This window comes from Corapipo altera, unplaced genomic scaffold (assembly GCF_003945725.1).
Source record: "Corapipo altera isolate COAL_440 unplaced genomic scaffold, ASM394572v1 1, whole genome shotgun sequence".
NCBI classification, from domain to species: Eukaryota; Metazoa; Chordata; class Aves; order Passeriformes; family Pipridae; genus Corapipo; species Corapipo altera.
The window spans coordinates 9,707,060-9,733,870 of NW_020884873.1; the positions used below are offsets into that span (position 1 = coordinate 9,707,060).

Consider the following 26,811-nt stretch of genomic DNA (forward strand, 5'->3'; position numbering starts at 1 on the left):
GAGCTCCAGACTTTCAGGCACATCCTCCTCCAACTTTTTGTCCCCACAAACCATGGGTATAGGCTTGGCTGCAGACAGAGCTCTTTCTCTCCCTGTCTGGCGTGGTTCTTGTGCTAGCTAAAATCTCTGGTGGGCTTCCCACTCTGTGTTTCTCTGCTTCTGTTCTCCAGGTTTTGCATCCAGTGCCCGAAGCTGTTCTTCCACTGTGTCCCAGGCCCCCCCATTCCACCCTGGCCAATGACTTGTGTAAGAGAGAGGAGCACTGCAGCCACTGAAGCTAATCGGAGAAAGTTCCTGCCTGTGAGAGCAGAGAAAGTTCATGATGGATTCTCTTGCCCTCATTTCCAGCTCTGCCTGGAGGTGTGATTCCCTGGAGTAGTCATGTCTGCAGTCAGTGCCTGCTCCACTGGCTCGGAGAAGGAACTGAATCATACTGGCAGGGTTTTTGGTTGGGTAACTCAGGGAAGCTCTGCACAAGAATAATCTCTCCCCTTGCTTCCCCTCCTCACTCTTCCTTGGCTCTTCTGTAAGCAGAACATGACCTGAGCTTCACTCTCCCTAGAAGGAAATTCAGGAGTGTGCCTAGTGTATTTGTATGGCAAGCCCCACCACCTTTACACCCTGCCCCTTCTTCCCACAGCTGAGCTATTATACAGAAATATTCTCTGATTCTCAGAGTTTATTAACCTTTTTTCCAAGGGAATGAAGAGAGAGATTCACAGCTTTTGAACAGCAGCAGAAACCCATTAAATTGCTCTGTGGCAATCTTGTCAGGAACTTGTTCCTTTAGCAGAGACACATTTCAGAAGGCTCTACACTCACTCCCAAACCATTTGCATTCAGCAAATGCAGGAGCCACTGAGGCATTAGGGTGAGCAAGCTTGGACCCTAAGCTTTGAGCATAGCACCAGTTAGATCTCCTCTGGATCTCCTCCAAATGAAGGAACAAGGACAGTACCCTGGGACTGGGATTTATCCATTCACTCAGCAGCACAACCCCCTGCACGGAAAAGTCTGTAGCAGCTCCTGTGCTCATACTGTCTGCTCTACACTCTGCTTTTCAGTAAAGGTCTCAGCAAGAGCTACACTGAGGACATCAGTTTTGTTGCTGGTACAGGTTCCTACCCTTAAGAAAGTCTTGCTGACCCAGGCTAAGGTCACTCACCTCTGAGTTTATGCTGTTAATATGGTGGTGATGCATATTAGAGAACTCTGCATAGAAAATAGTATGATGCAGGGAGGGAGAGAGGAGGAGGGAGATCAAATGCACAGTGCAGTCCTGCTCACAGGATGTGTGTGCCCCTCTAAGCAGTGTCTATTTGGAAGGGAGGTAGCTATCACCCAGCAGGCTGGGAGTGCCTAACCTCTCTTGGGCTTCCATCTGCAGGCAAATATTGTCACTTCTGCAGATGGAATCTGAGGGAGGGATGTAAACCATGAGACTCTTCACTCAGGCATTTTGCTTTTGGCTGAGGTTAGTGCTCATTGTTTAACAAAACAACAACAACAACAAAGTCATATTCTCTCCTTTTATCCCTGTTGTACAGCTGGGTGAGAGAGGAGGTAGGAAATTAAGCCTTTTATGCTGTTTCTTGATTCCAGTGCATCCAGAAATATTATATACTGCTTACCTATATTCACATTGAGATATTGCCTACCAGAAAATCCAGCTGCTGCTATATACCATCCTGGTTATATTCCATAGCCAGATGATCTTGTATTCAGAAGAGCTCCTGAAAACTACTAATACATATGCAGCAATGATTCATTTTTCACTGAGGCAGTGACATACTAATCTATGGACCAGATGGAGTGGGGCCTTGGGCAATTGTAATCAAAGAGCAACAGCCACAGTTTGAAGGAAAGAGATTCCCAGTTGGTTTCCTATTAAATGCTTCTATTTTCATTTTGTTTTGACTCAATTGTGTGCATCACCATGGCCCACTGAACACATCTGGCTGACATCTTAGATCACATACCCAGCACATTGCTGTGTTTGCTCAGTTTCACTCCTTCCAAAGTCAGTGGCAGTGCTCTGTGATGACAGCTTGTTTTATCCTTGTCCTTAAGTGGAGCTGGGGAAACAACAGAATCAGTTGCAGGCAAAGGCAGGCTGAGAAAATCCATCACTGTAATGATGAACCACATCCATTCCTCTTCACCAGCAAAGTATCTTTGCCACTGTTGAAGCTAGAAGCTTAATTTGTCTTGGATGCTGGAGTACAAAATATGGCCACTTAGAACAAGTATAATCCCACTTAGTTACTATAACTTGGTCCAGTTCGGTCCCTGCCAAAAGATACATTCTCATGTAATACTGGCAAGGACCTGTGCTTAGGAATTGTTACTGGCCATTTCATCGGTCTGTGAAATAAAGATCTTAATGTTTTCAGGTACCGGTGAATGCATAAGTGCTCTTTGTGGGTTTTTTCTTTTCTTTAACGTAATTAGTTTAACTGGAATAAAATCTGATATTCTGCTTTTTCATTGCCTCCCAGCTTTTGACTATTCCAAAGGAAATCAGTTTGCTCTTCCCGTGAGAAAAAATGTTGCTGAAGTTACAGATCTGGTCATACATACTGCTTCCTTAGGTTTGGAAAGACATTAGAGAGCTCTTCCAAAAATGTGTTCTCTACAAACTCCATAGCATTTTCAGCAAATGTATTTCAACAAGCTCTGTGGCCAGTTTGGTTTTGTACAGTTTCACATTGTATTTATCTTCCAGAAAGTTGCTAAGTAATATGGTTTTAAATTTTTTTTTTATTTATTTTAACGTTGTTAATTGGCATGCTAATTATGACACAGACATTGCTTTTAAATCCCATGTCATTTCTTTCACTGCATACAGTGCATTTTCTTTGAATTCCTATCACATTGTGATCTGGTGTCAGTTCAAAGGCTGGCTTTGCTTTCAGGCTGTTTAGACCTTCTTTTAACTTAATATGCTGCTTTAAGTTTCTATAATAAGATGTTACTGGGGCAGTGTAAAACTCTAGGATTTGGCTAGGCTAGATTAAAACAGCCTTGTATTTTACATTAAATGAAAGTGGTTTGAAGCATAGTAACAAGCCAGTGCTTGTTATCCCTACTCTCCAAATGCACAGGCGTTATTGACTCTATTTATATGACATCTTTGCTTCTTTGTTTTTTGCTTTCCCTTGCTAAGAACAGATGGGATGGGTAATTTAAATACTGAATACCATAAGGTACCTGAAGTAAAGTAAGTTAAGGAAATACATAAGTGAAAGAATGAAGCATTAAACCGCTAACAGGAGATTTACAATTAAGAATTAACAGAAAAGAAAAGCTTTGCCAAGAGATGGAAATCACTCAGTCCAGAGTGAATCTTGCAGAGGATGGACGGGGCTCTGACATGACAAATGCATGGAGAATCCCCAGTCATAGGAAAGAGGAGACTCAAGATGTCAAACATGTAAAACAGTTTATGGATTTATGCACACTGCAGCAGGTAACATAAGTTGGGATAATGTCCATTATATGATGAAAGAGGCAAGGAGCACCAAACTTTACTTTGCTTCACAAAAAGACCTGAATACCAACAGAAGGATTATATAGGATGGGTAACAAAAACAGGAATAGCACCACTTGCTTACATGAAAATTATACATGAAAATGTACAACACAGCAGCCAAAGATGAAATGGTCTAACTGGAAATAAATAGGATATTTATTTTTTAACTGTTATACAGAAGCATATGTGTTGCCAGAAATACTTCTGGAAGACACTTGTAGGATAGTCACACATAGCAAAAAGTAAATGTGGAAAACAGAATGGACAGTGATAAGCTTATTAAGCACAAAGAAGTATGTGAACAAAACTGGAAAATAAATGAAAAATATGTTGGAAAAGGCATAATTTGTAATGCTAACCCAGAAAAGATCTCAACTCCCTTAGCATCATGCTACTATGTGCTCCCTGCAGTTCTTGTCTTCGGGAAAGATACTCTCACGTCAGAGGCAAAGAGGGGATGTTGGTAGGATCACTGAACGGAGGATGTTAGAACAGGTACCATCACATTCATTTTTGTAGGGACAAAGCACAGTTTCTTCTAGTGCCAGAACTGCCGTCTTAGCTGCAAGGAAAACAGAAAATTCTACATAATGCAAATAATGCTTGGATAGATTACATTAACATAAAAAGTTGAATGAGTATGTCACAGGTGAGATGACAGAGGAGAGCTTGTCCCCATAGACGAGGAAAATATATAAAGATTCATTGGGAAGGTTGGTAACATTTGCCCCTAATCTAGCTGCTTGCAGCAACCACCTGGAGCACTGCTGCACGGTGATGTTTAATGGATGTGCAGTGTCAATATTAATACAGAGTATGAGAAACTGAAGGAGTTGATTAGGGGACTCTATTCCAATGGTTCACAGCACAAGAGTTAAGTAATTCACTTATTTCTCCAAGGACATTATTAGTGGTGCTGCAAAGCTATGCTCAAAGCTGCAAAACAATGACTTCTGTGCCACAGACACCAATGAAATGTGATATCCGTGTGTTCTCGTAAATAAGGAGATTTTGGTTTAATTCACAGAAAACAGTGTTTGCTGAAATTGGCCATGTCACGCTACTGAGATTGTCAAGCCAGTTCCTCTGGGCAATTCCTTCTTGCAGTTAAATGCACAGTTGGCAGGCTTTTTGGGGGCCCAGAAACACTTCCAGCAACCTGCATGAAAATGCAGTGGGTGCAGCTTAGAATTACATTTAATATACATTGATCTGACTCAGAAAAACAACCAACCAATACCCAAAGTTTTGTTCAACCTTGAACAAAAGAAGACTGAGATTGCCAGAGATATAGCAGAGGGAGAGAGACTATAGAGAAAAATAAATAACATTATTAGCAGAATTACTATTAAAAATTATGTAGAAACTCTCATTAGTTAAGATCAAAATGGATGTGTGAAAGTCCTTCAGGGACTGAAAAATTAAAGGTCCAGGAAAATATTCCATAGACCATTAAAGGCACTGGGGAAGCTGGTCAAACTCACCAGTTATACAGAAACTGCAAGAGATTTAAATGCTTCATCTGTGTGATGGAGGACAAGCTGCAGAGCTGTATCTGTTTCTCTGTGTGCACTGTAGTTTCCCTCACTTTATTAAAACAGTGGGACTCAAGTAACTGTGTATTCAGTGGGGTTTGTCACCTGCAGCACACAGTTAGCTGTGTGAACATCTCCAGAAACAAGAAGGGAGGGAGGAAGGGGACAATGAGCCCGTTGTTTCATCCAGGAGAGGTGGGTGGCCTCAGGATCTGCAGGTTCATGGATATGGGAATGCTTGTCCCAAGTCAGCCTCACAGATCCAAGCAGCAGCAGATTCCTTGCTCTAATGCTGAGCTTGAAGTGTCGGTAGGCACCGATTTAGAAAGGAACACATGGTCTTAACATTAGGGCTTTGATGGCCCAGCATCCCTGTCAGTGCTGTGCTGTCAGGCTTTTGTTGCTGTCACACAAGAGCAATGGGAGCTGGACAAGGCATAAGGCAGAGCTCCTGAAAACCAGGCACAGTTTGATCTCTTGGACCTGTCAAAACCTCAGAGTTCATAACCCAATGTATTTATGGGAGTCCTGCTGAGTCCTGCCTCAGCTGACACATCCTGGGCTGTGGGGAACCACAGCTGCTCGCCTGCTCACACCCCGGGCAAGGCTTTGTCCCACAGCCTCACGAGTGGATGGGAGAGCCTGGACCAAGCATCAGTTACCAGGAATCTCACTGTAATGAAATGTATATCCTGGTAATTTGGGAATAATTGTATCTTAGGTTAATAGCATTTGATATCTTCCCTCAACAAGTTTATTTACTCCATGACACAATTCCTGTGTGTTAAACAGAAATCACCCTCAAGGTATCATCTAATTATCTTATCATCATTCTGCAAATCTGTTTCATATTACCAATAATCTTATTACTACAACTGCAACATTCATTAAGCAAATGGAGGACAATAAAAATACATACAATAATAGCAATAAAATTAAGTTTGAATCTCACAGTGAGTGATGGATAATTCTGGATCAGATTGTTCTCATAGCATTTTTCCCATTATTTTCTAAAGAAGGTTTAAATAGCTCAAGAAAATCCTATTTCAATTACCAGGTTCTCCTCTAGAGTCTGGCCATTTTATGTGACCTGGTTACCACAAAATGGCACAGTCAGGACCAGAAATGGTTTCAGAGCCTTCCCCTTGTGAGAAGGGAGACCTCTCAGCAGAGACAACATTGCTGGATTCCCATGGCAAACACCAGTCCCTGCACAGGCCAGCTGAACTCTGTGACAGTGATCCAACATCTCTTGGGTATGTCAGATGCTTCCAGGTGACATACTGAATGGTCTTGCATTGGACTGGAAAGCCATCCCTTTCTCCTTGACATGTAGTGGCTCCAGATGAGCAAAGCAAAATCGCAGCTTTGTTCTGAGCCATCTGTATTTAAAAGATTTGGGGCTTCATACTCAGCTTGTGGGAGTAAATGGAAATGGATTCATGAAGCACAGATGGGTAGATTTGAAGCTGTTCTTGTCTATCAGCTGTGCCAGGTTATATTCAGCTCTGTTACACCTGCACAGAGCCACTTGAACATGTATCAAAACAATTCCCATTCCTAGCTTTGATCCATACTGTCTAGTCCAACAACAGATCATCATTTGTCTCACTGGAAAAATAACAGCTGACGAATGTAAGGGATTTTTTTTCCAGCTGCAAATGCATCAAAATATATTTGGAACATTTTATGGGTACATTGCACACCTGATAGAAACATCTATGACTGCTCCTCTCTGGGTACATCAAAAATATCCTGAGCCAACTTCACTATTTTTATCAACTCTACTCTTTATTTTATGTTCATTCTGGCCTGTTGGGGTTTTTTCCTGTGTATCACAGATGAGTTTGTGACCTCTTTGGTATGCTTAGCCAAATGGCCAAAGAAGAAATCCAGCCCCTGAAGTACAATAGGTCCCATTAAATCAGTGAGGGGATGGGATGTTATATACATCTGTGTATGTGCAAATTGCTGTGTGAGAGAAGACCAAGGCAGAGAGAGGAGCCTGGATGTAGTTTGGACTCTGGAGAGGCTGCTGGTCATTGCCTTTCTGTGCTGGCCTGGTACCTTCCTAGTCTGTATTCCTCCAAATACTTGACATCTCTCTTTGTTTTAATATGCAAGTTGGCATTTATCTCAATAATTCAGTACTACTACTGCAAATATAATAAAAAAGAAATACAGAGATACCCAGGTACATCTTTTAGCAAAATGGGCAAAGGAATAACAAATAAGGGGGTTTAAAAATATGAAACTCTCCTAGATCCTTAAAGAAAGAATAAAATGGGAAGTTGAAGGATAATATCACACCCCTGCTGGTATGACGGCCTGTAAATCTCTTGTCCTTTTCTCATTCATGTTGTGTGACCTTCTTGTCTGGGCTACCCTGGCCTGTGACTGTGCTCCTGTAGAGAAATACATCACAGAAGATGTATGCTGTCAGTTTTAGGAGAAATGAGGCAGGTCCCAGGCCACAGCTGCTCCCACTAGCCTGTTCAAAGTGATGCAAGTCTTCTGGTATGTGAGGAGGAACAAGAGGTCAAAGCTCCCCCTCTGTCCTGAATTGCATGCTGACAGTATTTGTTCTGCTGCAATCCTGTCTGGGCTCAGTCAGGAAATGCAAAAATGCAATCAACTTCGGGAAAAAAGCAACGTGTGCCCCTGGTTTAGTGTTTGTGATGTGGTTGAGAGCGATCTGCAAGCCCAGTGCTCTGCCTGGCTGCACGTTCCACTCAGGACCCTGTTTCATCCTCTTCCTGTCTCCTTACTCTGCCTGGCGCTGCTGAGAGGGGGGCTTCTGATCTCCAACACCTTCACACTGCTTAATGGGGGCTCCCCAGGATGCAGAATTTGTAGGAGATCTCTTTCCAGCCAACCCTCCTTGGGGCTGCAGGAGGGAGCTGGGACAGAGCAATACTTTGCCAGCTCTCACTGTGGTGCGCAAATTTGGAATGAACCATGAGAAACTGGAAATCAGTAGTGTGGTTCCCTTCCTGGCCATTCTCTTGGTGAGATGGAAGCTAAGCTGCAGACCTTGGGACTCGGGTTTGCCCTCAACCTCCTCTGGTCTCTGCAAGCAAAAGGCGGGTGTTTTCCAAACTGGCAGGAGTGAATGTGACAGCAAAGGAGAAATGAGAGGAAGGAGAACAAAGGGCTCGGCACAGAGGTGACATCCTTGAGGGCAGAGCTGGCTAGCTGAGACCTTGGTCTGTTTGCACCAGTGGTGCTATTTGTGGCTGGATGCAGACAACAGTGAGGCAGTAAAAGGCCTTTTATTTAAGGTGCTGACACCTCAGGAGAAAATGAGAAAAAGAGAGGTGCTAAAAGAAAAATACATTGCTTTTCATTCTTCTGTCCTCTCACTTCTTCCTTAAATTTTATGGGATGAACTCACTCAATTTAAGTACTTGTCAGCAAAGGTCTGACAGGACAATCAAGAGCCATCCTCAGTGCCAGTTGGGAACATTTCCCAGGGGCCAAGCACTGGCAGCCACCTCAGCACTGCCTGGAGGTAGAGCACTGCTCCCCTCTTCCTTTTCCCCTCTCCCCAGGCAGGCCAGGCAGTGAACCTGGTGCACGACCTCCTGCACTCCCATTATCAAGTCCTGTGAGACCCCGGGCCACAGGAGCACACTCTGTGTTCACAAATAGATGAGCACGTTCCTAATAAATGTGCAGCTCAGATCTAGCTCTGCAGAGAAGTTGTGGGGCTGGTGAAAATTAATTTGTTGTTACTGGCAAAATGGCAAAAAGGGACTCTTTTTTTACAGTCTGGGACTGTGCCACCTGGCAACATTTGTGCAGCACTACCTCAGTAGATTTCACAATAAGCTCTTGCAGATGTTAGCCTCTATTCCTGCTTACTGGTGGGCAAAGCAAGGCAGGCAGATGGGTTGCAAGGTTTCCTGTGAGGCCATTCTGGGTGGTGCTGTTACAGCTGGAGGAGGAAGGAAAGCCTGGCTGACTGCCCGTCCTGAAATACGGCTTCCCTCTGGGCATCTTCCCCTCTCTGCAGATGTGTTTCAACTTGCCAGGTGTATTTTGGGAGCATTGAGATCCTGTCTCAGATAATGTAGATCTCCATTGCAACCATGAATGTTCCCATATCATCCTCCCTGGTGGGCTCCTCTTGGGGACTCAGTCCTGGAGCAAAGATCTCAACAACGACAGAGCCTCCCGGATGAAAGGAAGAGCCAATGCGATGCACCTTTGGCAGGAGTGGCAATGACAGCTGTGATGGGCAAAGGTGTCACCCAGGACACAGAACTGCTGCAGCCACCTGCGTCCCCTGGCTTGGCTGGGCCTCCTGGGACACTGCACATCTTCAAGGAAAAAACTGAGCTCTGAACATAGTATTTTTAGACTGATTTCCTAAGGAAATGAAGGTTCTGTCGCTTCATGTCTGTCCATCTGTCCCCATCAAACCTTGAATCCACTGGCTATTTGCAAACAAGTTTGATGGAGCACTAGAATTCTCAAAAATATTTAAATTTCTGTTTGTGAAAGTTGGTGGCTGGGAAGAGACAAAAAGTGCAAGGTAATGCATGAATCTCCATGTGACAGAAGGGAAGGAAGGAAGGACTCAGCAGTCACCCCTTCTGTTTGAAAGCTCTTCATAAACCTCAGCACATGGTATTTCTTGCTGCAAACATTGTGAGTAGAGAATTCCCAAAGGAAACGAGCTACGTTAAATGAAGTAGAAGCTGCAGCCTGTCAGAGACACCCCAGATGTAAAAAGTCTGAGAAGTCAAGGCTTTGTTCACTGCACAGAGCAACACGTTTCACTCTCAGCCTCCTTTTCTCTGACAGGTTTGCAGGAAGCTTGTAAGAAACCATAACAGAAGGAAATCTGCCTTGCTGTGAAGGTGGATATTCATTTTTGTTTCATGTTTTACCTACCCATTGAGGGCGTGTGTGTGTCCCTGTGTGTGTGTGTTCTATTTATGAGGCATTAGAAGGCATGGAAGTACTAAGTGGCTTTCTGTGCACAGTGGTTTCAAATATGTATGGCCAGCTCCAAGTACTGACTATCACTATGAAGACCTTGCCTTTATGTTTTATTCCCTTCTCTTCCCCTTTGGCTGCCTCTGCCTTTCCAAATGCTCCCTATATCAGGGTTTATTATTTCTCCCTTTATGCTCCTGGTATGCATTTTGAGTATTGCTGTGAACAGCTAGCAAAAGCCTAAGCAGGATCCTTAGTGCCTTCAGTTCTCCTGTCTAATACTTCCCGAAATACCCACCATCATCTTTGGCTGAAAGGGTTGTCTCTGGGGAGCTGAGCAGTGGAGAGATGATGGCCCAAAGCTTAGACTCTGTGACTTCTTTCTGACCCTATCTGCTGGCAGTAGAGCTCTCACACCGCTGGGCATGCCCTTGGGCCACCAGCTCATTTCCTGGTAAAGAGCTGAGCTCTGTCAGAGGGCTTTGCTATCACAGCCAATGCAGGCTTCACTCTGAGCAGCCAGCTCCTGGTGACATCCTTGCTCCCCGTGACATCCACTTTGAATTTCAGAACTGAGAAGACCAAGGGTTTATCTGAGGATGGGAAGAAATAGGAGGGAATTAAGCAGACAAAGGAAAAGTGCAGTTTTTTACAAAGAAGCGGTCAGTGGTCAACATTTGCTGGTCAATAGAAGCTGCAGAGTAGCAGAGAGAGGGTGTTTGAGGCATGCTGGGGATGCTGGGCCAAGCCAGTGGCCTGTGTGGTGACCTCTGGGGTGGCAGCAGCCTCTGTCACTGCTGGCTGGAGACAGGCTGCTGCTTTGTTTGGCATAGGTTAGCAGGCTGATAAAATCATTGTTGAGCTGGCATAGTTCTTCCAGTTCTGTCTCATGAAAATGAATAAACCATGCTCCTTCTGAGCAGGGAAGGAGAAAAATTTTAGTAAATGTAGCTTGTTAGGTGGTCTGGTTTTGGTCTCTGCAGGAAAAGAGCTCAACCATGACTCTTTAGAGGGCCCCTGGGGAAGAGCCCAACAGTGTAACAGAATAATGAGTGTCGACCTATGAATGCATTTCATTACCAGCATCCTCACCCCACGCAGCCCCAGCCTGCCGCAGTTATCACGTGTGTCTGACAAGAAAGGTCACCCTGAGATCATCCTGCCTCTGAAACAGAACAGTTGCATTTCAGTGAGGGGGTCCTCGCTCCTGGGTGGGCACAAAACATTAGCAGATACTCAAGGGAAAGCTGCACTTTGGGGTGCTGCTCAGTGACATAGCGAGGGATTTCTCTGCTCTGAAGAACTGGAGTTGTTGCCCCCTGTCCCTCTGTTTGACCTGCCAAGGCCCCACTGTGTTGCAGAGGAAGCTCATGAGGATTTCTTTCTCCTAAATGTAACTCTCAAAATTTTCACTACTTTCCTTTCTAATTCAGTAGTTACAGCTGGAATTTTGAGTAGATGGTGCTAATCCAAAGCAGGAACTGGACCATGAGAAATGAGCGCTCCTGCTACACTTCCCAAACTGTGAGCTGCCAAGTCCAGCTGCCCAGCATGGCAGGGGGGATGTGTCTGTGTAAGGCAACCTCAGCCCTTGTCTTCCTGCCTGAGACAGCCTAACAAGGGCACAGCAAGCCTCTGCTCTGCCATGGGCAGCTTGGGTGATGTTGGGTTATTCAAATCCCTCTATTCTCCGTTCCGTCTGTGGTGAACTACAGTTAATGAATCTTCTCTTGTCTCACTTCGCTGTCTGCTTTGTTTAGCTAGATTGCAGGTTTCTCTGTGATCCTATGGCTCTACCTGATATATCCTTTCCGGACAGAGAGCCAGATCCCAGGACATGAGCAGCAGCCTGCAAAGCACCGCAGAGCTGGCAGCAGCAGGGCTGAGCAACCCAGGCACTGCAGGGAGTAACTGTGCACTGGGGGGTTAAAATTCAGCCCTCAAGTGGCTAATGCAAACCTGGCAGTTTAAGCACAATTTTTTCTTGAAGTCAGGCCTCTCTCTTTCTGCAATGCAGGCCTTTCCACAACAGCATCTCTAGCTCAGCCTTGAAGGAGCAGCTGGCTCCTTACATTCGTGTTCTTCTTCCCTCTTTCCCGTACAAGCACGGAGCAGCTGAGCCCTCTGCCCCGGCGGCCACACTCCTGAGGCCTTCCGTGCCATCGCTGCCACGAGAGAGGGCACCTGCTTTCCCCCTTGCCACAAAGCAAGCTCTGCTGACTTCCATTTTTAGCACTGATGAATCATGTTGGCTCTGCTGATGGCAGAGGGCAAAGACCTGAGCAGCCCCGACCACTGGCGTGCTGCTAAACTGGAGAGGTTTTGTTCTGGGTGGGCGGCTGTGCCTGCTGGCACAGGCAGGAGTAGGCAAGGAGAGCAGACTTTTAATCAAAAGGGTTTTAATACCTCATGGTGCTGGATATGCCACTATAAAACCTTTGGTCCCTTCATTTGCCTTTTGGGGTTTGCCAGCTTCTGCACCCCCCGTCCAGCTCTTCCCCACTCCTGCTCTCCACTTTGTCCCATGGATTTTATTCAGAGGAGCAGGCAGGGCATAAGCATAAGTAAAACAAGTGGGTTCTCTTGAAATGTGGCAAAAATAGGCACATTCTTTGAGTTCTGTGTTTAGTATATCACCAAGATTTCTCCCTTCTTCAGCCATTTTCTGGTAGGGAAGAGGTCAAGGAATTTATGCCAGTACTGATGAGATTTTTGACAGAGAATTTCCTTTTATGCTTCTCCATTCTGACCTGTCATTTCCTTACTGCAGCTGATATTTTAGACAGAACTTCTTTGGGGCAGGAAGGACTCCATCCTGAGAACTGCAGGAGAGTGTTTGCAGTTGCTACAACCCAAAGTCTGTCACTAAAAAAACAGTCAGCTTGGGAAGAACCATCAGCCACCTGTCAGGATGTTTTAGGTGCCTCCTTATTTTTGACTGTCAGGTCTTGAGAGGTACAATGCCTAAATCAGGTAAAAAGAGCCAACACAGACAGTTTTAATATTTAACACCATAACCCACAAAATAATTGTGTACTAAAAATGCCTTGCCATCATTTTTTGTAATAGCTTAGTTCTAGGTTAATTCATTTTAAACTCACTGATTGAAAAAGAAATGAAGTTGTGGTTTTCTCTTCTACCTACTCTTTTGCTTTTCTTCTGCTAGGACAGTTGCAAGCACTTTTGTTTATTTCTTTTCATTTCTTTTTTTATACATTTGAGGTAGTTTTTGTACCTTTCCATTTGTTATGAATACCCTGACCTTTGGGTGTTCAGTCTGGGACACCTGCAGCCCGACTCTAGTTGCACACTCCAAGCTGTACAGAAAATGCGTGTCCGATGTGCTGTTGTTGGCCTGAGGATACAAGTGCAATGAGGAAGCACTAATATCAGTGCAGAGCTGTGCCTGCCAGGTTTCCCAAAGCCCTCACAGCTGAGCACTAGAAACCCGACAGGCTGTATTCCATATTTGGTTTTAGTTGTTTATTTACTGGGGGAAGGTGGGAGCTGAACTACTGTGATGTCTTTATACATTTCAATCAAATCACAGACTTCAACACACAAAGAGATTCATGGTGTTAGAGTACTTAGAGTACATGCAATACTCTAACACCAAGGCTCCAGCAGGAATCAATCTTTTCTATGGCAGGCAGAAAACCTCCTCATAAATAGTCAGGTTGAGATACTGCTTGTGTTTGTAATGTTTCGTATGCTGTTTCTGATCAGAAGCCATCTAATCTTCATTACTGCTGGTTTTAAAAGAGCATTTCCACTACCCTATAGCTCAGAGGCCACCCACCTTCCAGTTATGCTCTTTGTCCTCCATCCTTCAGCCAAGTGTGGGCATTGGTGAGAGGTGCCCAGCTCCACTCCTGACACAAGCAGACACAGCCGCTTAAAACACACAACATGATTTTTTTTATTTGTTTAATCAGTTTACATTCCACAACTGACAGTTTACTTATTTATTTTTTAATTTTCCATGAACAAGTTGTTTAGTTAGTTACCAGACACGTTTTTAATTGATGGAAATACAATATTCTGTGCCAATCTGGATAAAACCAAAACCAAACAAAATAAAAAGGAAAGGAAAATTGTAAGATGTAGCCAGTTTTTTGGCAAAGTCCTGTGATGCTTTCTGCAACTTTTGTCTTTCAAAGTTATGGGGGTTTGTTCATTCCCCCTGTTAGTTCCCTGATCTCAACCCTGCCACTAAAATGTTCCTTCAGGGCTACAGTCCTGCAAACACCGATGCATGTACACAAACACCCGTGTGTCTGCAGATTAGCACCTTGGATTAAAAGAACAAGAAATTTGGGGTTGTTCCACGTTTAAACAACTTCTGTTCACCTCTGCTGCAACAGATTACAGGAAGAAATGGAAAAGTACAACACACTTGATAAGATGTCACATTACTTGTGAAATTAGCCACCACACTCACATCTCACCAGAAGGACCTAACGCAATAGTCAGTGGTTGTGATGTATTGTTAGCACCGATGGCCACAGGAGCCACTTTGCCTCTTGCAGCAGCACAAAAGTCCCAACCTTGCAGGACATGTCACTCTCAATTACTTCTGACAAATGGATGCTACTACCCAAAAATCATATCCTCGACAGTGCCCAAAACATAATCAGAAATGGACACTGGTTCGGATTTTTCAAAATATGCTAAAGTTTAATATATTTCAATGTAATTCCCAATCTAGCAAAGCACTTAGGCATGTGCCTAGCTTTGAGCACGGCATCCTTAATGGGACCTTTATGTTTGAAATTAGGCAAGTGCTTTGTGAGATCAAAGCTCTGTAGCAGTGCTCTGAAGAAGTCAGGATCCTGAGCGTCCTAATCCTGGGTTTCATATTTACAGCCACTGCAGATTTGAATAAACCAGCTACAGTCTGGATTTTCAAAAGTGCTGAAAACAGAAGGCTCCACCTGCAGCTGGTAGAAGTTGTGAGTGGGCATCAAATCACTAAACATCTGGTCTTTTCCCAGGCTTTTGGCTTCCCATCTCCAAAATGGCTAAAATACCTACCTACCTCAGACAGGTCTGATGTGACTCATACTTGTAAAATTTTCTGAAGAGAAAATATGCCAGATAAATGCAATGTATCACCGCATTTCTCTGAATACGCCTGAGTATTGTGGCATACTAGATCTTTTCTAATCCAGTTTTGATGTGTGCGTACTGCACTTAGAGGAAACATAAACATCTGGCCAAGACATACCCACATGACAAATGTCTTGTACCAGTCATATTATTGTACTCGGGAATGTCCTAGGAAAGTGCTGACATACTTCAATTTGCAGGCATTTAAGTGAATTATTATCCTAAGCTTCCCAAGCTATCAATTAGAGACAGTGATGATTGCTACTTTTCTCCTCATCAAAGGATGATTATGGGAGTTGTTTCATTTCTGAGCAAGAATAAAAAAATTCATAAGGAAAAAAGGACCAATGAGGAAGTCAGGAGAGGGGAACCCTCCAAAAACTTTTGGCAGTGTGGTATCTCATGGTTAGGGTGAATATTACTTGGGGCAGAAGATATCCTAAAGAGCAAGTATCTGCATGAGATGCACATACTGTGGACAGAGGGGAGTCCAGTGAGTCTGATTTCTCACTGACTCTTGTGTGAAATGCTCATGCCTTCACACAGGAGTGTTTTGCCACATCTGCAGCCATTTGCCATGGGCACAAGTGGGAGACAGCAAGGAGTCAGACCCACACGCTGAACTGGCCGAGTGGCTCAAGAGTAGCACGGGGGCTTGCACTGGAGGGTGACACTGTAGCTCTCTGATGTCAGGTGACCATGGGAGCTCCACTTGTCCCCCTGCCTTAGCCCCAGCATCGTTGTGGTGCCAGGCGTTGCTGCTGTCCCACAGGAACCTGTGCATTCCCTCTCTGCAGCAGGGTCACAGGAGTGGTTATGGCTTTCACTAGGAGGTGAGACAGGTTTTTATAAGAGTAAGTGGAAAATTATCCAAGAAGATAATCCAAGTGCATCAGGGAGGTGAGGGGTCAGGGCAGGCCTCTCTTGGCAAGATACACTCTTGGCAAAGTGAACCCAGCAGGGAGGAGAATATGCATGGCTGGACACACAGGGCTGTTGTAAAGAATGGGACAGAAAGATAAACTGGGACAGAATCACCCTTTAGAGCCTCCTCCCATGTGATGTTGGGCATTGACTTCATCACCTTTTAAAAGGAGGTTTTCTTTGACAGTAAAACTCTGAAAACTCTGCAAAACCCTTGTGGGATACCGTGAGTCAACAGTTGAAAGAGCAAACTTTGAGAGTCTCACATTCCAGAACCCTCCTCATTCCTCTCACAGAGAGGGAGGGCAGGAGGGTGATGACGAGAATTTAAGAACATTCTGAAAAGTCTTGCAGAAAATGGTGCTGCATCCTTAAACTTGATTTATTCTCAAGCTCCTCCTCATTTCCAGAGTTCACTCTTAAAGCCTTTATTTCTTTTTCACAGACATCTCAAATAACAAAACAGTCACATATGCAAGAGCTGGTATGGAATGGGATTCAGAGAAAAATGTCTTTACAGGAAGTATGTCTATATTCTCACACATGGGGAGGAAAAAGAAGAGAGGGAGAGAGAGATACATATCTTACTCCTCAAAAAAGGGAAAGGGAGAACAGGAGAAGAATGTCAGGATGATACACTACAGCTTGGGCAGGGTGGTACCATGTTAAAAATAACATTTGATCCCTGGAACTCAGCTTTATCTTCCACATTCTAGATAAAGTCTTTCCTTAAGCACTGGTACACAGTACTTTACAGGTCCCTGCAGGCCAGCTGAAGTCCCTCTTAACAGTATTTTTAAAAATTAAGTTGGTCTGAGAGATGGGTGAAAATTGTCAAGTCACTGACTTAAATTTAGCTGTAGAAACAAATAGTAGTGACCATACATTGACACAAGATCCAAAGTTCACTTAGCCCTAGAGTTTTCAGAAATCAGTTTACGTTTCCCACTCCTCTGTGTTTGCGTTATTCAGGTAAAATATGGGAATATACAAGAGTTCCAGAGTTCTTGTACTAGATTAAATTGCTGATCCTTCCAGCCAGGCTGCCTATCAATATGCAATTCCAAATTTTGGCTCTGAGAGACTCTCACCATGAGATGGAGACGTATGTTCAGCCTTGTCAGAGCAGCTTTCTGAATAATACAGTCACAGTTCATTCTCTTGTTGAGTCCTCAGTTTGGTTTTTCTGATGACAACTATAATCCCAACAATAAGGGATGAAATTGCAATCTCTTTAATCTCCATGTAAGCTGTTTGTAAAGCAGTTATTAACATTGAAAGAAAGAATATGAAACTACCCAAACTGTACCTTGGAGGAGAATTTTTTGATTATCACTACCAGCTAGATGACTTTTTCAGGCCAGTTTGGGGACAGAGCAAGAAATTAACCTTTGAACTGCTCAGCCATTCAAACTTTTAAGATGTAAATTCACTCTTTGAACTGCTTCAGCAATGCCTATGACTGACAGAGAAAGGTGAAGAGTTCAGACCAGAGATCTCTGACCTCCAGCACTGGGACCACCCAGTCGTCTGTGCCTGGAGAACGCGACAAGGAACTCACCTCAAATACTACACCCAGAGTTTGGGGCAAGCCCTGTCCTTTACAGTCATGTTGCAGTTTGGGAGGGGAAGGCTGTAGTGAACACCTCCTATTGTTCCAGCAGCCTTTCACAATTAAACCTGTGTTTTACATGGTGAGCCCAGGCCATGCACCTGAAGCACAGGGACATGGCTGATCTCCGTATGGATGCTTTTCTGCACTAGGTACCCGATTCATCTCACCAGGATTTAAGATCTTTTAAGATTTTGGGACCACCAAAGAGAGGTGAGTGGTCACTGCATGAAGCGAGAAGGAGCTCCTACAGCTGAGTTAGATGTGAGTTTTTCTGGGTCACCATCTGTAAGTGACTGTGTCTCTTCACCACCTGTACAAGAAACCAAGAGAAATGAGCCCATCAGCACAAAGAGCTCAGTTAAGTGCCTAAGGTTAGGGGGGACAAATGCAGGTCAGAAAATCCCAGCCTTTTGTGTAGCTTGAGGTCACCCACAAAGGTGCTCCTTGTGAACATACACCTAGTGCAGAACAGCATTCCTACAAAGGGCCTCTGAAAAAAGGACAAGTGAGTCAATTGAGGGAGCTACTACTGAACAGAAATTCTGCCATTGTTTTTTTCAGTCCATTTCTTTTCCTTAAAAAAGCCCTTGAGACCCAGTCCTTGGACTGGATGTACGTGTGCGGATGTGCGTGCCGCTGACTTGAGCGTGGTACCCCTCCTCAGCTGGTGCAATGGCAAAATGAGGATTTTCCTGGGAAATAGTATTTTTTTAGTTTGTTTTGATTGAAATCTGAGATAAATGAGGATTGTGAAAAAGAAACAGTCCTTTGCCTGAAATTCTGTACATCAGCCTCAGGTTATTTCAGGCAATCATGAAGCTATGGACATTTTTCAGAAATTTACAAATATATATACAGATATACACATATATACATGTATATGTGTGTCAGCCTAAGGGCTAGATTTACTACTGCTTTATTTCAGCCACACACAAGTATAATGGTTGTTTTTTACAAAAGAGATCGGTATATAGTTGGAGTGACTTAGCAGTGACTGTTCCTGTGTCTATCCAAAAGATCCTCAAGTGGGCTGACATTTAAGTACATTCCCGCTACGTAAGTCCCATCATCACATATACACATAAATAGGACCCAGTCTTACAGCTGTTAATGAAGCAAATTTCCCTTTGATTCCAATGACCTGTAATCAAAGGGAATTTTACTAGAGAAAGAACTGAAAGTTCAAGCCCATTTTAGGTACAGTTTACAGTTTTGAAAGTTGTAACATTTGTCATACTAGGCCTCAAAATGCTTTAAAATAATTAAAGTTACCACAAAAAAATACCTCCAGAAGTTCCCAAATATGCTTTTCCATGTAAACAGGGGAAATTTTGTTCTGCAAAAGATCAAACCACAAATACATAGCCATAAACACTCTAAGTGATGGAAATTGCCAAATAAAAATAGTAACAGTTTAAATTAGATATCTGTGATTGCTGTTGGTGCCCAGGAGTTATAAATAATTCAGTACATTCTAACTGAATAGTCTAAGGCTGCACTTTTATTGTTCTGATTACTCAAACCTTTTTCTTATGATCTATATTGTTAATGAATAACCCTTTGTAAAAAAAATACAGCCTTATGCTCTAGAGCCAGAAGAAAATTCTTCTTGAGATAAAACATCACAAGAGCTTAAGCAAATTAGAAGCATATATGATTTTTTAAAAAAACTATATGTAGGCACCAAAGGCATTTAGTGTTTTCACTGTCTAAGGAGGAATTGGATGTTTAGGCTTTTTTGTGTATCTGGCCCCAGGAGACTAAGCTATGTCTGACTCACACTCCTTGGAGTCTATATCACTTTGAAACTGGGGAAAACCCCACAGGTTTTTGAAGGCTTGACTCTTTATCTCATCTACTGCAGGATCGGGTATTTCTGACCAGCTGGCAAAATAACAAGGCCACTTGAAGGAATTACCTTTACAGAGATATTCCTATGTCCTGCTGCCACAGGCAGAACTTAGACCCACAGGATATGAAGCTCCCTGCTGTGCTGAGCAGCGTTAACCATGGTCCTCATGCAGCCAACAACCCGCACAAACCCTCTGGGGACAGAAATAAGACTTAGGTGGTGCCCTGCCATGACACTGCCTCTGGGCACGGTGGAATTTTTACACCAGGGCATCATAAACGTTTCTGCTTTGGAGGTGATACATTGGCAACTCTTTCCTAAATTTCCAAACACATTTTGATGGAGAAAACCAAATTCATCCCAGTTGTATTGTGCTTCCCCACGTATCTTCAGCAGATGGTTTCCATGTGATCTGCACACACAACCTAACACGGACACAGATGGCATTTGAATTGCACTGCAACTCCAGAGCTAAGTATTAAAGAATGGAAAACAATTATGCTGTGTTTTGCTATGTGTTTTCACTCTACATGGAACACTTTTACAGGTCACTGGCACCCACATCACGTGGGATGTACATGTGTGTGTGTTTAAGGAAGGAGGGGAGTGAGGGCGCACATGTGTACACACCCTATACAAGAAAATTTTTGAAGTCACTTTCTGCCACTGTGAGGGAGTGTTAATCAGTGAAGGAAAAATATAAAAATGCAGTCCTAGAAGGGACTGATGCTGATGCTGCAGGTGACATTGGATTGTCCTCACAGAATTCTACCAATGCCCATCGGTTTTTACCTATAGCAACTACTGTTGGGTTTCCTTTTTTTCACTCCCCCACCTTCCCCTGGAGATAACCTATCTGAGACCGATATCTTCATTTCAAGTCTTCCCTGAACAAGGAAGGACAATTGATCTGTGACTCTGGAGTGCTTTAAAAGAGGTGACCAGCATTTCATTTCCCTCTTGTGGCCTATATTGAGGCAGTTGTCTAGGCTCTGTCTCCAACTCCTAAACTCTAGTGCAAGGCACACAGCAGTTAGACTGACAGCATTGTATCAGGCTCCAGTTCTCCCACTGATGGCAACAACGAGCTTGTCAGAGTCCCCTGGTACCACCTGAATTTGTTTTAAAAATGTTGCAATCTCTAACTATGGCTCCAAAGAGGGCTGTAGGATTGGGGTGTTAGCGGGGTAGACAGAATGGAAACCCTAAATAGGGGAGGGGGAGAAGCAGGAAGGGGGGGAGGTAACATCTGATGACTTTCTTTCTAAAGCCAAAGAATAGATTTTGAGTGTGAAAGTACTCGATTTCTGCTTTTAACTAAGACAGCACTAAAATATTTTCTAAGGCACCTGATCTTTCTATGGACTTCAAGGGACTATGCAATAGATGCATTATATTCCTGGCTATAACTGCAAACAGTGGGGCTGTAAGTTTTGAGTTGAGCCCTGGGCTTTGAGTTTTCAGCTTAGACTGGCCAAATCAAGATTTTATGGATCTGGCCTGGAGTTTGCTATCAAACTTCAGGCTTTTTTGAACTTCTGTTCCTGACCTTGGAAATTCATCCATCGCTGATCTTTACATACTGCTTGTGCTTCATGCACACTTTTTACTCTTTGCCTCTCAGTGGTACCTGGCAATCGTTCAGAGCTGTCTCAGTCTTTCACCTTGAGTCTTCCCTTGCTGGCTGGATGAGCACAGTGGTTTGGGCCACGAAAGAGTGTGAAACCTGGGGTCAAGGAAACCAACAGGGTTGGTTCCTGTGATGTGCCTGAGCATTCCTGTAGCTCTTCTAGGCCTATGTAGAGACACACAGAAGAAAGAGCCCGAATAATGTATGTCTTTATTTAAGCTATACTTGGTAACATATTATTTTCCCTCCATTTCACTGCTGGCAGTTAGCTTGGCACTCAAGAATTAAGGACAGATTACAGTGATTTTCTTCTGAGCTCTGCTTATCAGTGGGGCTCCAGGGATGAGCCTGATTCAGCGGCGCTGCATGGTGGGTAAATGGACAGCCATGGAGACACAGTTCTTTCAGGAATGCTTGGGAATCTGAGATACCCCCTGCATATCAATCCTCTCCCTCACCAACGTTGTTTTATTCACCATCTAATGAACTGCACAGCTAATGTGCCGTACCAAAAATGGTCCCAAATGACTTGCATCCACAGGACAGCAGAATACCTACACTCTCAAGATTCAATCCTGGGAGGATGAGGATCCTCTGTTTAGAAGACTCGGGGTGGGTTTTTTTCCCTTTCATTTGTTATTGCAGCTGAAATAACATTCTAAAAAGTAATGGCAACTTTTCAAAAGCAATATTTCAAAGAAATTACTCTGGTCACTGGTGGTTTGTGATCCACTTGTTACTGTCCCTGGGGTAGAATGAAAGGAAAAAAAGCTTAACTAGAAAAAGAACTGGAGGGACTGTACTATTTATTTAGATGAGGGAAGATCAGTTGTGTGTTTGCAGAGAGGGAGAAGGGAGAGATGATATACACAGGCAGCCAATATGAGTCAGGAAATGTAACACACGAACAGCTTTAGCTTGAAGAAGAAGGTGTCCTATACAGTTCATAAGATGCAGGGCACATGTCACATGTTCTCCTGCCATGTAGCCCCCTTTCATATCCAGTGTCCCTGGCAGGGATGGACAGCAGAACCCCTGGAGCTGACTCGCTGCAGTCACAGGGCAGCGTCACTGTACAATAACTGAGGGTCACCTACACAAAACATCAGCCTGCAGAATGCAGTGGGTTGAGACAATTCATCCTGCATCCTTGGGATGGGTGTTTTGTGATATCTGCGTTCACTGCAGTCAAGTGACTCCATGATCTCTGGAGCACAGAGAAGTGTTGTCCCAGCAGTGCAACATGAAAGGCCACATGCAGGAAAGAAGAACCTGCCAGGTATGGACCCTGCCTTTCCATCTCATGGAAAGGGAGGCCAAGCATGTGCTGATACCTCAGGCTAGGACAAGAGTGTCACTTTATCTGCAGGGGGAGGATAGGAAAAGAAGAGCGGGGGCTGGACTCTGCAGGAAGCTGAATGTCACCCAGGAAAGCACATTCTTAACTTGAAGCATATGAATAGTCTACCGAAGTTAAGGGGATTAGTCACATGCTCCAAGTAAAGCACATGCCTAGGCACTTGGCCAGAGCAGTTCTGAGGGATGGGGTCAAGCCCCTTAATGCTGGGATAACAGATAACAGATTTCTAATTAGCTACTCCTCCAACTAAGAAACCACGCACTAGTCAAAAAGCTTGAATCTCTGTTCAGAAGGATTTTTCAAAGCCTCCCCAAAATGCAGAAGCTCAGACTAGATATGAGTGTGCTTTGGCTCAGGATAGATGGAGACACTAACCATCACAAATTTGGATCTAGGTGTATTTTGAGTCAACCCTGCTCTAAAGACGAGTCGGAGCCAACAGAAAGCATGGTGAGGCTGTGAGCCCCATTCAAGGGTATGGAAGCACGTGGGACTCCTCCCAGTTCTGTGAGTAGCACGGGGGAAAATTCACAATATCCCAAGGGGGTTTTGCCATTACTTAAAGCAGTGATGAGGAAACTGGTGCTTGGACAACCAGTCCAAACTGTTTTGGGGGATCCAGTTGGAGATTAAGGTGATGTGATCACCTGCTGCTTCAGACATTCCCACAGCTTTTAAGATGCTTCATAGCCACAAAGGCCTTACAGACCCTGTGCTATAGCAAGTGGAAAATCACAGAACTGGCCCAATGATCCGGGGTTAACACTTTTCTGTTGACAATGAAAATAATCATAACCCTCTTCCACCATTGCCACACACAGATGGACACACAGGCTCATATATATCTTGTAAACCATCACTCCATCAAGGCAAAACTGTTTTCGTGCCAGCTGCAGAAAGAAGGCAAAGCTTTGAAAATCCATGAAACAGCAAAATTACTTCAATTTCTTTAAATCTTACTGCTATACCTCTTTCAAAACTGTATCTGTAGAAAAATACACCCTATGAGCACTCATGGACCACACAAGGATACATCATCACAGGAGCTTCTGTAGTGCTTTCCATGCCACAGGGTCTGATGGTGGACTCCAGCTAGATACCTCTGTGCACTTTGGTTTACCTGGGTCACTCCAGATATCTGTATTCACATGAAACACCTTCTCTATCACACTCAGCCCTGTAGAGGAGGAAGAAAGTCTGCATTCAAAGCTGTTTTAATGAAACAGCTATAATTTTCCTAATAATATCTTAATGGGAAGTTGTTTGTTTGCAAAATTTTTCATATCTCAAAGAAATGAACAATTTTTTATAGGTCTTTCCTGGTTTCCAGTTATTGGTTTTCTGCTTTCAGCTTTCATTTAGCTTTCCAAGGCTGTTTTTATTTTAAATTTCCTTCTTCTGTTCAATGGTAATTTATCATCCTCCTTACCGAGTAGGCACTTGCACAGTCAAATGGTTTCAAAACTTTTCAAAACCACTCTATTTGAAAACCTTGCCAGAAAAAAATAAATAAACCAATCTACTTATAAAGGAAGTTTCTTCAAGGCTTGTATTTTCAACATGAATAAATAAATAATTTCTCTGGTCACATCTAATGGAAAATGAAATTATGAAACTTCAGTTGACAGGGATGGCACTTCAGTGGCAACACACTGACTTAGCAGCTGGCATTGGCATGTTTGGGGAATTTGTAGACAACAAAAAGCAAAAGCTAGGTAGTTGAGAAAGAAGGAAAGAACCCCAAATCTACCCTACTCCAACATGCCTTTCAGAAACTTCATTTCTCGGGGTATTGTTAATACAGCAACATCATCACACAAGGTGTAATGGGGAAGAGGGGCTGCAGGGAGAATAGCTGGCTATGGAATTTTATTGTGTAAGAATTATTTGTTAGCCATATTTTTTTAAACCAAGCAATACTGTTTCTTGCCAGCTTGAGTAAATGGTATGACCTGGAAATTAATAAATTAATACCTGCATTTCTGTGCAGCAGGCACAGCCTCAATAGGTTGCCTCCTTCTCCTTGTGAGATTTTTTAGGCGCAGAGGATGACTTTTTACTGACTCATGATGGCATGCAGCTATCATGTACAAAAGGATTGCTGGTACTATCCCTGAATTAAGAGCATGTTGGGTTGGGTTGGTTTAGGGGAGACCTTTTTTCTTTGTCCTGTCTCCCTTTGTCTGTATATTTGTCAGTGGTGCCCTCACTCCTGCATATGGCAATTCAGTCATCCTTCTTCAGTCCCTTTGGTTACACCCTTGGCCCTTCTTCCCCACATTCCCCTGAGCCACTGGTCCCCTGCAAGGACTCAGTGTCCTCATAGCCAAAATGCTTTCCTTCCTCTAATGGCATTCACCCACCTCTCCAGACTTAGCTGTTCATTTAGATCTTCTGGGACCTATGACCTGAACAACGGGAAGAGCAGAGTGAAGGAAAAAGGAGACAATAGGGAGAGGAGTAGCAGGAAAAAGAGAAAGACCAAAAAAGAGAGAGAGTTCCATTTGCAGATTCACAGTTATATCATACAATGCTTAAGCTCATGGGAAATGGATCTCTGTTCTCTGCATCTGACCCTTTCACGTCCATCTGTACACAGTTCTCCCAGATGGAGAGTGGAGATATCCAGTGATCCAGTTTCCAAAGACAAGATGTAGGAAGGTCTTATTTGGCATACATGAACACAATGAGAGGCATCTCTTACTTCTCTCTGACTGAAATTAGCTCCCTTTACCTCCTCAGCAATGGCTTTTGCCCAGATGTCTTAAACATCCAAAATGGAAACTTGATGAAATCCCATTCCAGCAAATATCTGGGAAGAACAACTGCCAGGGCTCCCCCCACCTCCCTTCTCCTTAGTCGGTTTTCCTCTGGATCCACCATCCTGAACCCTCAGATGCTCCGTGAAAACAAAAAAAACATCCCAAGATCCATCAGAGAAGATGTGCTGTCTCAGACCTGACGGATTTCTTCCCGTTTCTGCCATTGCGGTGCCTCAGTCTTGGGCCACAAACACAGCATGGATGGTTTGGTGGACAATCACATTGCAATGTTTTAAATTTTTCTTTTTGTTAAAAAAAATAAATAAAGGAAGAGGGAAGAAAAAGTTCTACACACATGTATCACAGCATTTTCAAAAGGCCTTCTGCTGCATTTACACTAGCAGTTCAGCCTCAGTTGTAAGCCTGGATGTAAGGCAGCTGGAAGATTAAAACCGCATTGTTGGAAAGTCCGCTGAGATGTCCTCTTGGAGTTTTTTGTTGTTGTTGCTGTTTCTGGTTTTATTTTCTTAAATCTGTGGGGGTTTATTATTTATTTTTTTTTTACTTGTTTGCTTCTCTCTAAAGTTTGGCAGGCAAAGAGAAAATGCTTGTCTGCTTTTCCTCACATGTTTTGTCCGTTTTGTTTTCTGTGTTTTAAGGGAAAAAAACCCAACAAAACCCCAAAACCAGTGACAGGACAGGCTTTCTGTCATTTTGTTTTAAGAAAGAAAAAGAAAATGGGTGGGTTTCTGACAGTGGCCTTGAGGAGGTACGTTGTTGAGGTGGCTCAAATGCTTCATTTACTCCTTTGCTTGCTGTTTGTATTTTCCCTTCTGGTTGCAATGGACACGCTTTTTGTGTCATTTTTCCCCCCGCGCCCCCACCCCCACCATGTCCTGTACAGATTCTGGTTCCAGATTCCCCATATGGATCCCCTCTTCCCCTTCCCAAATGGCAGTAGGTAAGTGCAACTGTAGGTTCATTTGACCTCTAAGGTATGATGCTGAAGTTAAAAGTCGGATGGAAGAGCCATGTGAGAGAAAAGCTTTCCCATCGCTGTGAGAAAGAATGAAGCAACACAGAGTCCAGTGGAGATGTGAGTGCCGTGTTGGACTCAGCTCTACCTTGGCACTGGCATTAATTTGAGATTTTATATATATTTATAATTATATATACATATATATGCATGTATAGGCATACAAAGACATATATATATATATATGTATGTATTGTGTGTGTGTGTGTATTTGTTTGCTATTTGTTTTAGCACACTGTCCCATTCTCAGGTCTAGATTTGGGGTGGTTGGTCCTGGGGACAGGTTGGACAGAAGGGGCCAGAGTGCAGAAGAAGCCAGAGATAAGAGTGAGGCCCAGGCCCCCCCACGCACAGAACATGGACCAGCCATAGCCATGGCTGATGTCGTCGGGAAGTCCATACAGGTAGCGGGGGTAGCGGGAGAGCTCAAAGTTGATTCCAGCCACGCACGTGCACAGTGAAATGATGCAGAAGGTTCCTGGAGGAGAGCAGGGAGGGGAGAAGGAGGGAGG

The 26,811-nt window shown here is 43.7% G+C and overlaps 1 protein-coding gene across 4 annotated transcripts in view; it reads right to left on the reverse strand.

Moving 5' to 3' along the window:
* Window positions 1-3,876: 3,876 nt before the first annotated feature.
* TMEM178B (transmembrane protein 178B) overlaps window positions 3,877-26,811 on the reverse strand; it is a 239,059-nt gene continuing 216,124 nt past the window's right edge. For 2 of the 4 annotated variants that reach the window (XM_027654566.1, XM_027654557.1), the window contains one exon: window positions 13,907-26,777. In XM_027654566.1, the coding sequence (XP_027510367.1) occupies window positions 26,527-26,777 (251 nt within the window). In that variant the 3' untranslated portion in view covers window positions 13,907-26,526. Of the gene's footprint in view, window positions 4,095-13,633; window positions 13,884-13,906; window positions 26,778-26,811 lie in introns of those variants that run through there. The other 2 variants (XM_027654585.1, XM_027654575.1) reach the window with 2 other exon arrangements.